At 41.7% G+C, this 17,500-nt stretch overlaps 2 protein-coding genes across 9 annotated transcripts in view; one reads left to right on the forward strand and one right to left on the reverse strand.

Annotated features, from left to right (window-relative positions):
* cacnb2a (calcium channel, voltage-dependent, beta 2a) overlaps positions 1 to 6,138 on the forward strand; it is a 188,005-nt gene extending 181,867 nt beyond the window's left edge. For 5 of the 8 annotated variants that reach the window (XM_061922217.1, XM_061922219.1, XM_061922215.1 and 2 more), the window contains 2 exons: positions 1,059 to 1,226; positions 5,464 to 6,137. In XM_061922217.1, coding sequence (XP_061778201.1) covers positions 1,059 to 1,226; positions 5,464 to 6,030 — 735 coding nt within the window. In that variant the 3' untranslated portion in view covers positions 6,031 to 6,137. Of the gene's footprint in view, positions 1 to 1,058; positions 1,227 to 5,463 lie in introns of all 8 variants that reach the window. The other 3 variants (XM_061922213.1, XM_061922220.1, XM_061922218.1) reach the window with 2 other exon arrangements.
* Positions 6,139 to 11,466: 5,328 nt separating this feature from the next.
* The window catches only part of nsun6 (NOP2/Sun RNA methyltransferase 6), an 8,748-nt gene continuing 2,714 nt past the window's right edge, over positions 11,467 to 17,500 (reverse strand). The window contains exons 5-11 of the mRNA XM_061922221.1: positions 17,403 to 17,500; positions 15,364 to 15,445; positions 15,185 to 15,304; positions 14,973 to 15,117; positions 14,763 to 14,908; positions 12,513 to 12,638; positions 11,467 to 12,445 (exon numbers count right to left, since the gene is read on the reverse strand). The exon at positions 17,403 to 17,500 is cut by the window's right edge and continues 56 nt beyond it. Coding sequence (XP_061778205.1) covers positions 12,194 to 12,445; positions 12,513 to 12,638; positions 14,763 to 14,908; positions 14,973 to 15,117; positions 15,185 to 15,304; positions 15,364 to 15,445; positions 17,403 to 17,500 — 969 coding nt within the window. The 3' untranslated portion in view covers positions 11,467 to 12,193. The remainder of the gene's footprint in view (positions 12,446 to 12,512; positions 12,639 to 14,762; positions 14,909 to 14,972; positions 15,118 to 15,184; positions 15,305 to 15,363; positions 15,446 to 17,402) is intronic.

Here is a 17,500-nt window from a genome sequence, read left to right on the forward strand (position 1 = left end):
ATTTTCTTGGATTTTCAAATTCTATTTGAGTTTTGTCTCTCTCAGAATTAAAAATGTCGAGCAAAGCGAGACCAGCTTGCTAGTAAATAAACAAAATTAAAAAAATAGAGCCAGCTGACTGGTAAGTGCTGCTATTTGAGCTATTTTTAGAACAGGCCGGCGGGCGACTCATCTGGTCCTTACGGGCTACCTGGTGCCCGCGGGCACCGCGTTGGTGACCCCTGCTTTATGGTAATGTGTTAATAATTTCAGACATAGGTCGCACCTGAGTATAAGTCGCACCCCCGGCCAAACTATGAAAAAAACTATGACTTATAGTCTGAAAAATACGGCAATAACAAATAGGTAAGAGTTTTTCATATCTCCCCTTGTTATGGCAGTCATTTTACTTCATTAAACATTTTCCAACATTCCATACTACAGAATAATGAAAATATATATCAGTGGTCCGGATCGATTGTTACCGGGCCGCAGAATAATTTTTTATTAATTTTTATAATTTTTTAATAAAAAAAACAACAACATATATATATATTTTTTTTTTTAATTTTTCATTAAAACAACATAAAAATCACAAGGTACGCTTACAATTGTGCACCAACCCAAAAATAACTCCCTTTTTCATTGCAAAGGAAAAAAAAATACAATAGAAAATGTACTCCCCCCCCCGCCAGGCCGCGGGACAAATTATCAAGCGTTGACCGGTCCGCAGCTACAAAAAGGTTGGGGACCACTGGTATATATGATTCCTGCCGGTAACGTATCGCATCAATAACGGTATCGTGAGCGGAAAAATTTGTATTGGAGCACCCATAAAATGTTGTTTTTGGGGGTTTGCACACATATGCGGTCCTCTCCAAGGTTTCTCATAGTCATCATTGTCATCGACGTCCCACTTGGGTGAGTTTTCCTTGCCCTTATGTGGGCTCTACCCAGGCTGTCGTTGTGGTTTGTGCAGCCCTTTGAGACACTGGTGATTTAGGGCTATATAAATAAACATTGATTGATTGATTGATTGATTGATTGAAACACTATGTCATTTCTTCATTGGTCCTCAGGAGATGTTTGACATCATCCTGGATGAGAACCAGCTGGAGGACGCCTGCGAGCACATGGCCGACTACCTGGAGGCCTACTGGAAGAGCACCCACCCCACCAGCTGCGACCCCCCGGACCCCCTGCTGACCAGGCTGCCGGCGGCCGCCCTGCCCTCCTCCAGCATGCAGGTGCGAGCAACACAGAGCGAGTGTGAGGATGAAGATGACCGTGACGGTAGACTGACAAAAGATGTGACTTTTGTCCTTCCGCTGCTTTCTTCCACACGGGATGGTAAGGTTGACAATGATAGTGACGCACCCAGCGGGGATTATGCACGCTGACGGAGGATTTATGGTAAAGGACGCGACAAGGAGACGAGCTGCGACACTTTTTTTTACAGCTGCTTCAATGGATGCTTGACCACTGTTGAAGCTAGTGTGTGTGTGCGTGTGTGTGCGTGTGTGTGCGTGTGTGTATGTGTGTGTGTGTGTGTGTGTGGTGTGGTTTCCACCAAGCAGTCTAGTCCAGTAAAAGGCAAATAAACTGTGTCATTACAAGTATTACGAACCCCGTTTCCATATGAGTTGGGAAATTGAGTTAGATGTAAATATAAACAGAATACAATGATTTGCAAATTAATTTCAACCCATATTCAGTTGAATATGCTACAAAGACAACATATTTGATGTTCAAACTGATAAACACTTTTTTTTCTTTTTTTGCAAAAAAGAAGTTGGGAAAGGGGGCGTCACGGTGGAAGAGGGGTTAGTGCGTCTGCCTCACAATACAAAGTTCCTGCATTCCTGGGTTCAAATCCAGGCTCGGGATCTTTCTGTGTGGAGTTTGCATGTTCTCCCCGTGAATGCGTGGGTTCCCTCCGGGTACTCCGGCTTCCTCCCACTTCCAAAGACATGCAGCTGGGGATAGGCTCCTCCCACTTCCAAAGACATGCACCTGGGGATAGGTTGATTGGCAACACTAAATGGTCCCTAGTGTGTGAATGTGAGTGTGAATGTTGTCTGTCTATCTGTGTTGGCCCTGCGATGAGGTGGCGACTTGTCCAGGGTGTACCCCGCCTTCCGCCCGATTGTAGCTGAGATAGGCGCCAGCGCCCCCCGCGACCCCAAAAGGGAATAAGCGGTAGGAAATGGATGGAAGTTGGGAAAGGTGGCAATAAATACTGATAAAGTTGAGGAATGCTCATCAAACACTTATATGGAACATCACACAGGTGTGCAGGCTAATTGGGAACAGGTGGGTGCCATGATTGGGTATAAAAGCGGTGTGTGTGTGTGTGTGTGTGTGGGTGTGGGTGGGTGGGTGGTTTACCCAGTCACGTTTCCACCAAGCAGTTCAGTCCGTTTCCTTATGAGTTGGGAAATTGTGTTAGATGTAAATATAAACAGATTAAAATGATTTGCAAATCCTTTTCAACCCATATTCAGTTGAATATGCAACAAAGACAACATATTTGATGTTCAAACTCATAAACATTTTTTTTTTTCTTACAAATAATCATTCACTTTAGAATTTGATGCCAGCAACACGTGACAAAGAAGTTGGGAAAGGTGGCAATAAATACTGATTAAGTTGAGGAATGCTCATCAAACACTAATATGGAACATCCCACAGGTGTGCAGGCTAATTGGGAACAGGTGGGTGCCATGATTGGGTATAAAAGCGGCTTCCATGTAATGCTAAGTAATTCACAAACAAAGACGGGGCGAGGGTCACCAATTTGTAAGCAAATTGTCGAACAGTTTTAGAACAACATTTCTCAACGAGCTATTGCAAGGAATTTTACCATCTACGGTCCGTAAAAATCATCAAAAGGTTCAGAGAATCTGGAGAAATCACTGCACGTAAGCGATGATATTACGGACTTTTGGTGCATCAGGCGGCACTGCATCAAAAACCGACATCAGGGTGTAAAGGATATCACCATATTGGCTCAGGAACATTTCATAAAACCACTGTTGGTCGCTACATCTGTAAGTGCAAGTTAAAGCTCTACTAAGCAAAGCGAAAGCCATTCATCAACAATGCAGGGCATACTTTCAATAACAGCCTCATTAAAAGATAATTGACCTAAATTACTCACGTTATCCAAAAAAAAAAAAAAAGATGTGATGCCAAAAATATCGGCGTGATCATAGTAGTATCGACTACATACGCCACTGTCCTTGGTATCATTACAGAGGCGGTATAGTACTGCATATGATTCATTAGTATCGCGGGACTATACTAACACCGGCATACCGTACAACCCTAGTGTGGAGAGTGTTTAGCATTTTACCCATCTTGCTTTGTAATGGATTTAAATCTGTGTAATTTTGAAAGTTTTTATGGTGCATTTTTATAATGTCCGCAAAGTTGAGTGAGCAGGTTGTTATATGCGACCATGTCTGTCGACATTTTGTGTTGGTTGAAATTTTATTTTTGCACCATGACTAGGGAAGGTTGTTTGCATAGGGTCATATCAGTAAATGCAGGGAATTCTTTCAATCGCAGCATGATTCAAGGTAATTGACCTGAATTACTCACGTTATCCACTAGATGGCGACATAATAGTGGCAACAAAATTTAAAATGCTTGCAATCTCCCTGTGGGTAGGATTACTTAATTAACTTGTGATGTCTCGCAGGCCTAATTGAAGATGCTGGTGGCCCGCATTTGGCCCACCCCTGTTTTAATCCATCATAGTAATGCTCCTGAGGCTGAGCCAATCAGGTTTGGTCTCTTTCTTGTGGTCAGTATTGATTGATTGAAACTTTTATCAGTAGATTGCACAGTACGGTACATATTCCGTACAATTGACCACTAAATGGTAACACCCCAATAAGTTTTTCAACTTGTTTAAGTCGGAGTCCACGTTAATCAATTCATGGTACCACTCTGTTGATACTTTTATTTCATTTAGCCATTGTTATGCTTAATTTAGGCCAGGGGTCACCAACGACCAGATGAGTCGCCCACTGGCCTGTTCTAAAAATAGCTCAAATAGCAGCACTTACCAGTGAGCTGCCTCTATTTTTTAAATTGGATTTATTTACTAGCAAGCTGGTCTCGTTTTGCTTGACATTTTTAATTCTAAGACAGACAAAACTCAAATAGAATTTGAAAATCCAAGAAAATATTTTAAAGACTTGGTCTTCACTTGTTTAAATAAATTCTTTTTTTTTTTAAACTTTGCTTCTTATAACTTTCAGAAAGACAATTTTAGAGAAAAAATACAACCTTAAAAATTATTTTAGGATTTTTAAACACATTTACCTTTTAAATGTCTTCCTCTTCTTTCCTAAAATTTTAAATCAATGTTCAAGTAAATTAGTTTTTTTATTGTGAAGAATAATAAATACATTTTAAGTTAATTCTTCGTTTTAGCTTCTGTTTTTTCGACGAAGAATATTTGTGAAATATTTCTTCCAACTTATTATGATTAAAATTGAAAAAAAATATTCTGTTAATATTCTCCTTTCAAAGTCTTTTGAATTTATTTAAAAAATGTTGTTCCGGAAAATCTAGAAGAAATAATGATTTGTCTTTGTTAGAAATATAGTTTGGTCCAATTTGTTATATATTCTAACAAAGTGCAGATTGGATTTTAACCTATTTAAAACATGTCATCAAAATTCTAAAATTAATCTTAATCAGGAAAAATTACTAATGACGTTCCATAAATTCTTTTTTTTAATTTTTTCAAAAAGATTCGAATTAGCTAGTTTTTCTCTTGTTTTTTTCGGTTGAATTTTGAATTTTAAAGAGTCGAAATTGAAGATAAACTATGTTTGAAAATGTAATTTTCTTTTTTTTCGTGTTTGCTCCTCTTTCAAACCGTTCAATTAAGTATTTTTTTTCATCAGTTATTCTCTACAAAAAAAAACTTCCGTAGAAGGAAAAAAAATGTAGGACAGACAGAAATATCCTTTTTTTTTTATATATATTTATCTGTTTTTATATATATTTATTGTGAGAAATCATCAAGATAATCAGTGTGTCCACAAAGATCAATATCATTCATTATTAATAATAACATAGAGTTAAAGGTAAATTGGCTATTTCTGGCAATTTATTTAAGTGTGTATCAAACTGGTAGCCTTTCGCATTAATCAGTACCCAAGAAGTAGCTCTTGGTTTCAAAAAGGTTGTTGACCCCTGGTTTAGGCCAAAAATCTTTAAAAAAACACGGTGAACCCTCAACATTTAAAGTCCTACTATCATTTTTATGCCAAATTAAACATCGTTATACATTTGGTATTCGCATAAGGCCGCCGTATTGTGATATAGATTTTAGGCCGTATCGTCCATCCCTAAAGGATACGAAAGTCCAGGTCACCTATTAAGAAACAAAGTACTGCTTGGTGGAAAAGAGGCTTAGGTCATTGCTCTTTTTCTTCTTTAACTGTTGTTTACTGCTGACCTCAGGGTGGCGCCACAGAGCACAGAGGAGAGAGAGACTTCTCCAGAGAAGACCAGGCCGAGGAGGAGGAGGAGGAGGACGCCAACCAGGAGGAGATGCCTCTGAGGACAGTGTCATCCAGAAGAGGGCAGCACATCCACCACCGGGAGCAGAACAATCACCACCACCACCACCATCACCGCAACAGCAGCCGAGCGAGGGGGCTCGCCCGCCAGGAGACGTTGGACTCCGAGACCCCGGACAGTCGAGAGAGCAAGGACGCCGCTCACGAGGAGCTCCGCGTTCACATCCTCCAGCATCAGGAGGGCGAGGAGGACAGGGATTTCGGGGCGCCTCACCGGGACCACAACCACCATCACCACCACCACCACCACCACCAGCGCGGTGGCGGGCAGGACGAGGGCGGCCACCACCGCTCCAAAGAGCGCGAACAGGACCACAATGAACGAAACAAACAGCGCACTCACCACCATCACCATCACCACAGGCCCACTCGGGACCACCACCACTACTACGACCCGGACCAAGATGGCGGTTTGGCAGCCAAAAAGAGGAGCGATGCAGGAGAATGAGGACCTGGCTATTTATGTGAACCTCCACTTCCTTTTTTTTACAGCGGGGCAAAAAAGTATTTAGTCAGCCAGCGATTGTGCAAGTTCTCCCACTTAAAATGATGACAGAGGTCCGTAATTTTCATCATAGGTACATTTCAACTGTGAGAGACAGAATGTGACAAAAAATTCCAGGAATTTTAAAGAATTTATTTGTAAATTATGGTGGAAAATAAGTATTTGGTCAACCATTCAAAGCTCTCACTGATAGGAGGTTTTGGCTCAAAATCTCACGATACATGGCCCCATTCATTCTTTCCTTAACACGGATCAATCGTCCTGTCTCCTTAGCAGAAAAACAGCCCCTAAGCATGATGTTTCCACCATCATGCTTTACAGTAGGTATGGTATTCTTGGGATGCAACTCAGTATTCTTCTTTTTCCAAACACGACGAGTTGAGTTTATACCAAAAAGCTATATTTTGGTTTCATCTGACCACATGACATTATCCCAATCCTCTGCTGTATCATCCATGTATCCATCCATCCATTTTCTACCGCTTATTCCCTTTTGGGGTCGCGGGGGGCGCTGGCGCCTATCTCAGCTACAATCGGGCGGAAGGAGGGCTACACCCTGGACAAGTCGCCAACTTATCGCAGGGCCAACACAGATAGACAACATTCACACTCACATTCACACACTAGGGCCAATTTAGTGTTGCCAATCAACCTATCCCCAGGTGCATGTCTTTGGATCCATGTATCCATTTTGGTATAAACTCAAGAATACTGAGTTACATCCCAAGAACACCATACCTACTGTGAAGCATGGGGGTGGAAACATTCTTTGCGGCTGTTTTTCTGCTAAGGGGACAGGACGAAGGGGAACATTATCACCAGACCTATGTAAGCTTCAATATATACCTTGATGTTACAGAAAAAAGACCATATATTTTATTAACCGATTCCTGAACTCTAAATGGGTGAATTTTGGCCAATTAAACGCCTTTCTGTCTATCGCTCTCTCAGCGACGACGTCAGAACGTGACGTCACATCGGTCGTCAACGCCATGTTTACCTACCACATCGAGTCAAATCAGCTCTGTTATTTTCCGTTTTTTCGACTGTTTGCCGGTACCTTGGAGACATCATGCCTCGTCGCTGTGTTGTCGGAGGGTGTAACAACACGATCATGGACGGATTCAAGTTGATTTACGTAGAATGTGCATCGATTAGCACGGCATGCTAATCGATGCTAACATGCTATTTAGACTACCTGTGTGCATTATGCCTCATTTGTAGCTATATTTACATCTAGCCTTTCCCTCCATCCACATTTTATGCCAAACAAACACTTACCAATCGACGGATTTAAGTTGCTCCAGCGTCAAGAGATGCGAAAATCCCTCGTTTGGTTTTTACCGGCGATGCTATGACATAGATGGCAAGAATGTCTGGATATCCTGCAAAACTCAAAGCAGATGCATTCCCAACGATAAAGTCAACGAAATCACAAAGGTGAGTGTTGTAATTATTGACTTATTGATCCAGTGTCAATGCGAAGGTCCTGATCGGTTGGGCTGCACATTTTACAGGCGATAGCGTTAGCATGGCCGAATAGCGTCAATAGCTATTCGCTCAATAGCTTCAGTTTCTTCTTCAATTTCGGTTTTGCTATCTGCCTCCATACTCCAACCATCTGTTTCAATACATGCTTAATCTGTTTAATCGCTTAAACCGCTGAAATCCGGGTCTGAATCCGAGCTAATGTCGCTATATCTTGCTGTGCTATTCGCCATTGTTTGTATTGGAATCGCTATGTGACGTCACAGGAAAATGGACAGTGGCTTAAGCAAATAGCAAAAATCAAGCACTTTAAAGCTTTTTTTAGGGATATTCCGGAAGTAAAATTTTGAAAAAAACTTCGAAAAATAAAATAAGCCACTGGGAACTGATTTTTATTGGTTTTAACCATGGGTGTCATACTCTGGCCCGCGAGCCTAATTTGGCCCGCCGTGTAATTTCATTTGGCCCTTGAGGCAATATCAAATTAACATTAGAGCTGGCCCGCCGCTGTAACACCACATCCACCACTAATACTCAGACTCGTCAACCCTCCCGATTTTCCTGGGAGAATCCCGAAGTTCAGTGCCCCTCCCAATTTCTACCCGGACAATAATATTGGGGGCGGGCCGTAAAAGCACTGCCTTTGGCGTTCTCGACATGTCCCCACGTCCGCTTTTACTCCATACAAACAGTCACATAATATATGCGGCTCATACACAAACACAAGTGTATGCAAGGCATACTTGGTCAACAGCCATACAGGTCACACTGAGGGTGGCCATATAAACAACTTTAACACTGTTACAAATATACGCCACACTGAACCCACAGCAAACAAGAATGACAAACACATTTCGGGAGAACATCCGCACCGTAACATAACATAAACACAACCGAACAAATACCCAGAACCCCTTGCATCACTAACTCTTCCGGGATGCTACAATATACACCCCCGCTACCACCAAACCCCGCCCCAACTCAGACCCGCCGCCGAAAAGAGGCATTCAATTTGTATTTTTATTTTATTTGACGGCTTCACGGTGGCAGAGGGGTTAGTGCGTCTGCCTCACAATACGAAGGTCCTGCAGTCCTGGGTTCAAATCCAGGCTCGGGATCTTTCTGTCTGGAGTTTGCATGTTCTCCCCGTGAATGCGTGGGTTCCCTCCGGGTACTCCGGCTTCCTCCCACTTCCAAACACATGCACCTGGGGATAGGTTGATTGGCAACACTAAATTGGCCCTAGTGTGTGAATGTGAGTGTGAATGTTGTCTGTCTATCTGTGTTGGCCCTGCGATGAGGTGGCAACTTGTCCAGGGTGTACCCCGCCTTCCGCCCGATTGTAGCTGAGATAGGCGCCAGCGACCCCGAAAGGGAATAAGCGGTAGAAAATGGATGGATGGATGGATATGCCATTGATATTCTTTAACTATTATTATTTAAAACTGGATTTTGCATGTCACTATAAAGTTATATAAGCCTTGCTTGGTCAATATTCAATGCAAAACTTGTTTGGGTCCCTATTAAAGAATTAATTTGTTCAACCCCGGCCCGCGGCTTCGTTCAGTTTTAAATTTTGGCCCACTCTGTATTTGAGTTTGACAACCCTGGTTTTAACCCTTCTGAAATTGTGATGATGTTCCCCTTTAAGGAAAGACTGAATGGGGCCATGTATCGTGAGATTTTGAGCCAAAACCTCCTTCCATCAGTGAGAGCTTTAAATGGTTGACCAAATACTTATTTTCCACCATAATTTACAAATAAATTCTTTAAAATTCCTGTCTTTTTTTTTCACATTCTGTCTCTCACAGTTGAAGTGTACCTATGATGAAAATTACAGACCTCTGTCATCATTTTAAGTGGGAGAACTTGCAGAATCGCTGGCTGATTAAATACCTTTTTGCCCCACTGTACATCGATATATATCTACTGTACGTGGATCTATGCATAGACGTGGATATGCATGAATATTCTACCCCCCGTCGAGCCACTCCATCCGACGCTGAGGTCTTTTGTAGCTTTGAAAACATTGGGAATGTTGATGAGATCAGCTTGTCTTCAGGGGGTCCCTAAACCAGATTCACGTGGCTGCCAGAAACAGATGGCCGGTGCTGCGTTGTGGACTGCTGGGAAGTAGCAAAAACCCCATTAGGCGCTTTAAAAAGGAGGGAAAACGGTGAGATATCTAAGCAATAATTGGGCCTTTCCGTTAAATCGGTGCCGTTTGCAAGTTATAGTCGGGCCCGCCCCCTCCCTGTACGCTGATCACGCTCTACGTGGTTCATTTTGCATGAAAAGCGCATGTAAAATGTAATAATAATAATAATAATAATGAATGACAGGGCATTTCAAATGAAACATATTCCTAGCCCCTTCCTGCTCTGTCATTAATGAAAATAAATCGGGACATTTCCCGACACATTCTCATTGTAAGGCAGGCAAATTGATGTTTTTTATAATGTTAAAACTATTATTTTAACAATTTATTTCCAATGGATTTTTTTGTTGGTGAAACTACTGTTAGTATTAAAGGCCTACTGAAACCCACTACTACCCACCACGCAGTCTGATAGTTTATATATCAATGATGAAATATTAACATTGCAACACATGCCAATACGGCCTTTTTAGTTTACTAAATTGCAATTTTAAATTTTGCACGGAAGTATCATGCTAAAACGTTGAGATATGCTAACGCGTGCGCGTGACGTCACACATTGTAGAGGACGTTTACTTCCAGCGCCGTTCACAGCTATAAGTTGTCTCTTTTCATCGCATAATTCCACAGTATTCTGGACTTCTGTGTTGCTGAATCTTTCGCGATTTGTTCAATTAATAATGGAGACATCAAAGAAGAAAGCTGTATTGCGGCCGCCTTTAGCAACACAAACACAGCCGGTGTTTGCTTGTTTACATTCCCGAAAGATGACGGTGAAGCTTTACTATGGAACAGAGCGGTCAAGCGAACATGGTTCCCTACCAGCAGGTTTCAATGTGAAAATGGTGGTAATAAGTCGGCTCTTACCGTAGACATGAGCGGAGAGCTTGCGTCGTTCCTCTTGCACCTGTCAAAGAGGCAGCTACGGACTCTCTTGCTTCCTTTCACCGGCCCACTGACCGTCGGATGCTTCCACCGTGGAGGAAGGAAAAAAAAAATCTCAGCCCGGCCCCCTTCGTGTCTCGTCTAGAAACAAGGCTTCCATCGTAGACACTGGCGGTCATCACACCCGTGGCCACACCCCTCCGACTCTCAGGTTGTACAGGTACGACCGTATAATCTCACTAAAACACTAGTAACACAAATAAGCAGATAAGGGATTTTCCTGAATTATCCTAGTAAATGTGTCTAATAACATCTGAATCGCTCTGCCGTCTAGTTTTTTTTTTCTTGTCCTTCACTCTACCTTTCCTCATCCCCGAATGTTTCATCCTCGCTCAAATTAATGGGGAAATTGTCGCTTTCTCGGTCCGAATCGCTCTAGCTGCTGGTGGCCATGATTGTAAACAATGTTCAGATGTGAGGAGCTCCACAACCCGTGACGTCACGCGCACATCGTCTGCTACTTCCGATACAGGCAAGGCTTTTTTATCAGCGACCAAAAGTTGTGAGCTTTATCGTGGATGTTCTCTACTAAATCCTTTCAGCAAAAATATGGCAATATCGCGAAATGATCAAGTATGACACAGAATGGACCTGCTATCCCCGTTTAAATAAGAAAATCTAATTTCAGTAGGCCTTTAAAGGGACGGTTAGAAACCACAGTTTTGTGTAAAGTGAATATTGGACTCAACACAAAACTACATCCAGCCGTGTGAACGTAGCCTTAAGTCTTCCCAGTCGTCTAAAAAGCAGCGTTAGCACAAAGGATGAAAATAAATGTGGTTAAAAAACACATTTGATCAACATCTTTAATGGAAGCCAGGCTAATTATGCAGTAAAAAAAATACGTAGGTTTATTTTGGATTCATGTAACTTTCTGTTCCATCTTGTGTTCTTATCCTGTTTTACTAGTCTAATTCTTGTCAACTGAATGCAAAAATGATGGCTTCCACTCGAGTCGTCTTGTTTACAACCCCTCACGTTATCATTTGCGCCTCTTGGACAAACCCCAACATTTATTTGTTTGCTACATTGTTGGCGCTGCAGCTTTTCCAACAATTAAACAATGTGTGCTCTTTTGAGAACACCCAGGCTGTGGCATCTATAAATAGTTTTTTTTTTTTTGTGAAGCTGAACGCTGATGAAAAATTAAAAAGGGAGGCCTCCTCGGTCGTCATGGCAACATTAAAAAAAAAAAAAAAAAGTCGGTTAGTTTGCCTTTCATGGCGAGTCTGCGGGTCTTCTGCAGTTTGCCAGACAAACATCCATAAATAATTCCTTTTTTTTCCTCTACCTCTCGTGACCTCTTTCTGCACACGACACTTCCTGGTTCCGCACTTCCACGAGCCGCCGTCACCATGGCAGCGGTGTCGTCACTGTTGCCATGGCGACTGCTGCAGCTTCGCCTTACATGGCTCGCAGACGGCTTTGTTTACTTGAACGCTGCAACTGCGACGGTTTCCATGGCAACGCTGCTGCTCCACTAGAACCCTAAGAAGAGATTTCTGACTAGTCATATTAAGCGTGTGACAAAGTCATGTCGCCACCTAGTGGCGATTGGTCATCTTTGAATGGCACGTCTTCTGAGGACTCGCTTTTCTGGAATTTGGCAATAAAAAAGCCAATGGTGTCGCTGTTGGCCCTGCAGGTGAGGGGCGCGCCGTCATCTGCCGGCTGCCAGTTTAGCTCGGGCCGGAACCTCTGGAGCAGGCGGAGCTGTTCTGGCGCCAAACCCGCCCCCGCCAGTCCCTCGGCGCCGACGTGAGGCTCCTGCGGGTGGGGGGGGGGAGCTCTGCTAAGGTTTTGGGGCGTTGGCAAAATAAGGGGGGGTCTTTACCTGAGGCTGAAGCCTGAGGTCAGGGAAGGTGCGCAGGGCCCACGCCACCAGCTCCTCGTTTTCCGCCAGCGTCACCGTGCACGTGCTGTACACCAGGACTCCGCCCCTTTTTAGCAGCTGCACCGCCTGCAAGAAATACAAAATAGTATAAAATTGGTCAAAATTCAATAAAATGTTAACCAGCATGTGTTGTGTAATAAAATAGTATTTATATCAAATTTATACTGGAAAATATGATATAAAATATCAAATATCTAAAAAAAAAAAAAGGCATAAAATAGTATATACAAAATAGACATAAAATATATTATGGTATATTAAATTGTATCCTATCCAAAATAGAAGACACTGTTAAAAAATTGTGAGTGTGTAAATATGTACACAGTATGCACACAATATATATATATATATATATATATATATATATAAATTCGAATTAATCATGATTCTTACTTGTCACAATTATTTATTGATTACAAAATTGTTTTATATTATAATATATTTTGTTTAATCTGTCTTGTCTAGCCACTCAAACAAGTCATATAGTTGATGTAGAGGATCATATCTGCTGTACAGATTTACTTTACAAAAGAAAAGTATTGGTTACTTCTTTTGTTGCCTTATTTGTATCTGACTTTATTACATATTTAGGTAAAATTGTATCAAACAAAACTCAGTTTCTTTTAAGTTATATATAAATTCATCAGAGTTGTGGAGGAATGTAGTTAATCACAGAACTGGCGCTCAATGTTGTTAAAAAAAGTATTGATTTTGAATCGAGAATCTATTCTGAATCGAATCGTGTGGTGCCCAAAAGATACATATACATACAGTTTATATATATATATATATATATATATATATATATATATATATATATATATATATGTGTATATATATAGATGTGTGTGTGTGTGTATATATGTATATATATATGTGTGTGTATATATATAGATGTGTGTGTGTGTATATATATATGTATATATATGTATATATGTGTGTATGTATATATATATATATATGTATATATGTGTGTATATATATATGTGTGTGTATATATATATATATATGCTTATATATAGGTGGATATATGTGTATATATAGGTGTATATATGTATATGTTTATATATATAGGTGTGTATATGTGGATGTATATATATTGTACATGTGTATACAAAATGTATATATACACAAATACATATGTACATATATATACATATATACACATGTAAATATATTAACGTGTATATACACATTATATATATACATGTATATATGTATACATATATACATATTCACAACATATATACACATACTGTTTATACATATGTATATATATATATGTATTAATGTATAAATATATAAAAATAACGGTGGCAGAGGGGTTAGTGCGTCTGCCTCACAATACGAAGTTCCTGCAGTCCTGGGTTCAAATCCAGGTTCGGGATCTTTCTGTGTGGAGTTTGCATGTTCTCCCCGTGAATGTGTGGGTTCCCTCCGGGTACTCCGGCTTCCTCCCACTTCCAAAGACATGCACCTGGGGATAGGTTGATTGGCAACACAAAATTGGCCCTAGTGTGTGAATGTGAGTGTGAATGTTGTCTGTCTATCTGTGTTGGCCCTGCGATGAGGTGGCGACTTGTCCAGGGTGTACCCTGCCTTCCGCCCGATTGTAGCTGAGATAGGCGCCAGCGCCCCCCGCAACCCCGAAAGGGAATAAGCGGTAGAAAATGGATGGATGGATATAAAAATAATATATATAAATATATATATATAGAGAGAGAAAATATATAAAATAAAACAATGAATAGAATATATGCAAAATAAAAACATAAAATAGAGTAGTGATAAAATAGAAAATATAGACTAGTAATACAATAAAGTAAAATATACTGTATATATAATATATACAAAAATGCATTTTCTATAAAACTGAATTTACAGTTATAAAATTTATAACGAAATATTTACATACATTTTGTTACATAAAATACGTAAATATCCATAAAATAGAATATAAAATAAAATATATGAAATAGTATAAAATATCCAACAAATACAATACTTAGACTAGTAAAATAAAGACAGCATAAAATAGAACACGTAAAATATACATAGACATACTCGTTTATAATATATATATTGAAATAGAGTACATAAAACAGTGTTTATTAACCACAGGCCCGCCAAAAAAGATCTGTTTGTCTGTCAGGGGCGCCACCTGGTGGTGAAAGAGCAGCAATCACTTACTGCGTGGAACAGCTTGCGTTGCAGCGGTGGAAAGGAGCAGATCTCCTTCAGGCTCCAGGTGCTCGCCATGTTGGGTCTCTGTCCGAGGCCGCTGCACGGAGCGTCCAACAGGATCCGATCGAAGCTCTCGGGATGAAACGGCGGTTCTGGAGAAGAAGAAGAAGCTGCACACTGACTACTTGCATACACGGCGGGTTGTTGTGTTGTCACCTTCGGTGTCTTTGGCCGAGTGCTGGTTCGCCGCACGAGTGCTGTTGAAGCAAAATGCTTTAATGCAACGCAGCTGCAACATTTCAGCGTTTTGGCGAATAAGCTCCATCTTGTTTGGGATCCGCTCCAAAGCCACCACCTCACCCTGTTGGAGACATACACACGTCCACCTCGTTGTTGTTGACGCTGCGAGTCCCGCCCCACGCACGCACCTGGTCCCCCATGAGGGCGGCGATGTGGCACGTCTTTCCCCCCGGGGCGGCGCACATGTCCAGGATGCGCTCTCCAGGACGAGGCCCCAGCACGTGACCCACGACCACCGAGGGAAGGTTCTGCCCGCAACGGTCAAAACTTTAGGACGCCAACAAGCAGGCGGAGTCACGTGACCCACCTGTAAGAAGAGCAGCTGGGGGAGGAGCCCGTCAAAGGAGGGCGTGGCATAAAGCGGCTCAGTCATGCGGACGCCGACGCCTCTGGAACCACAAAGTGTAACCATCAAGCACTGCCAGTAAAACCACACTCTGCAAGCTTTCAGACTCACTTTGCACTTGCACGCCATCTTTCTTTCTCTACGAGTGCAGACTTCCATATGGCGTCAATTGTGGCGTGTTCAAAAGTAGACTCTGGGTGCAAGCGGACTCATTTTACACTTGCATGCTGTCTTTTGGCCCACGTGCAACACTCGCGATTTGTCTTTCTCTACGAGCAAAAAGTTTTGCCAGCGTGTGTAACAAGTACACTCTGCACCTGTGTGGCGTCTTTTTGCCTGCGCGAAAACTCTTGTTTGGGCTTGCAAAGTGTCTTTCGCTACGAGCGCAAAGTTCCATATGGTTTCAAAACACTGCCAAAATCCTGGCATGTAAAAAGTACACTCGGCGTGTGGACTCATTTTTCACTTGTGTGGCGTCTTTTTGCCCGCGCTCGCGATGTTTCTTTCTCTACAAGCGCAAAGTTCCATTAGGCATCAAAAAAGTGGCAAAATTCCGGCGTGTAAAATGTAGACTCTGCGTTCGTGTGGACCTATTTTACTCTCGTTCAACATCTTTTTGCCTGCATGTGTAAAACCTACACTTTGCATCTGTGTGGACTCATTTAACACTTGTTTGCCCTCTTTTTGCCCGTGCAAAAACTCTCGTTTGCAGTCGTGATTTGTCTTTCTCTACAAGCGCAAAGTTCCATATGGTGTCAAAAAAGCTCCAAAGTTCTGGTGTGTAAAAAGTAGACTCTGCGTGCATGTGGACTCATTCTGCACTTGTGTGGCGTCTTTTTGACCGTTCGAGAACTCTTGTTTGCAGTCGCTATTTGTCTTTCTCTACGAGAATGTACAAAAAAGCTCCAAAATTCTGGCGTGTAAAAAGTAGACTCTGCGTGCGTGTGGACTCATTTCACACTTGTGCGGCATCTTTTTACCTGCGCATGTAAAAAGTACACTGTGTCTGTGGACTCATTTTACACTTGTCTGCCCTCTTTTTGCCCTTGCGAGAACTCTTGTTTGCAGTCGTGATTTGTCTTTTTTTATAAGTGCAAACTTCCATATGGTGTCAAAAAAGCTCCAAAATTCTGGCGTGTAAAAAGTACACTCTGTGCGGACTCATTTAGTGTGTGGTGTCTTATTGCTCGTGCGCAACAATCACAATGTTTCTTTCTCTGCGAGCGCAAACTTCCATAAGGTGTCAAAAAAGTGACAAAACTCCGGTGTGTAAAAACTATACATTGTGTGCGTGTGGACTCAGTTTACACTTGTTTGCCCTCTTTTTGCCTGTGCGAGAACTTTTGTTTGCAGTCGTGATTTGTCTTTTTCTACGAGTGCAATGTACCAATCAAAAGTGCCAAAATCCTGTCATGTAAAAAGTGAACTCATTTTGCACCTTTCCTTTTGACCGCGTGCAACGCTCGCGATGTTTCTTTCTCTACGAGCACAAAGCATTAAAAAAGTTCCAAAATTCGAATGCATAAAACGTAGACTCTGCATGCGTGTGGACTTATTTAACACTTGTGCAGCATATTTTTGCCTGCAGGTGTAAAATCTATACTCTGTGTGCACTCTTTTTGCTCGTGTGCAATGCTCGCGATTTATTTGTTTTTCTCTACGCACGCAAAATTCAATATGTCATCAACCGGCCAAAATCATGGCGCGTAAATACTCCACTCTGAGTGTGGACTCATTTTGCACCTGTCTTTTTGACCGCGTGCAACGCTCGCGATGTTTCTTTCTCTACGAGCACAAAGCATCAAAAAAGTGCCAAAATTTGAATGCACGTGTTTTAGTTACATATTATATAAATATGTAAATATTATATAAATATGTACATAAAGTGTTGTAATTATATTCTAGCTCCACGTTCTTCTTGGTCATCGCCCATGATTTTCCTCCATGCGACCCCTGAGCTAAAATGAGTTTGACACCCCTGCCGTACACCAAAAACTCACCTGGCGGGGTCACCGGAACAAAAAATGCTGGCCCGGTCCTTTTCCGCCACTCCGTTTCCCACAAAGACTTTCCTCCCCTGGAAGCTGAGCGCTCCTCG

Source organism: Nerophis ophidion, linkage group LG15, assembly GCF_033978795.1.
Source record: "Nerophis ophidion isolate RoL-2023_Sa linkage group LG15, RoL_Noph_v1.0, whole genome shotgun sequence".
Taxonomy (NCBI): Eukaryota; Metazoa; Chordata; class Actinopteri; order Syngnathiformes; family Syngnathidae; genus Nerophis; species Nerophis ophidion.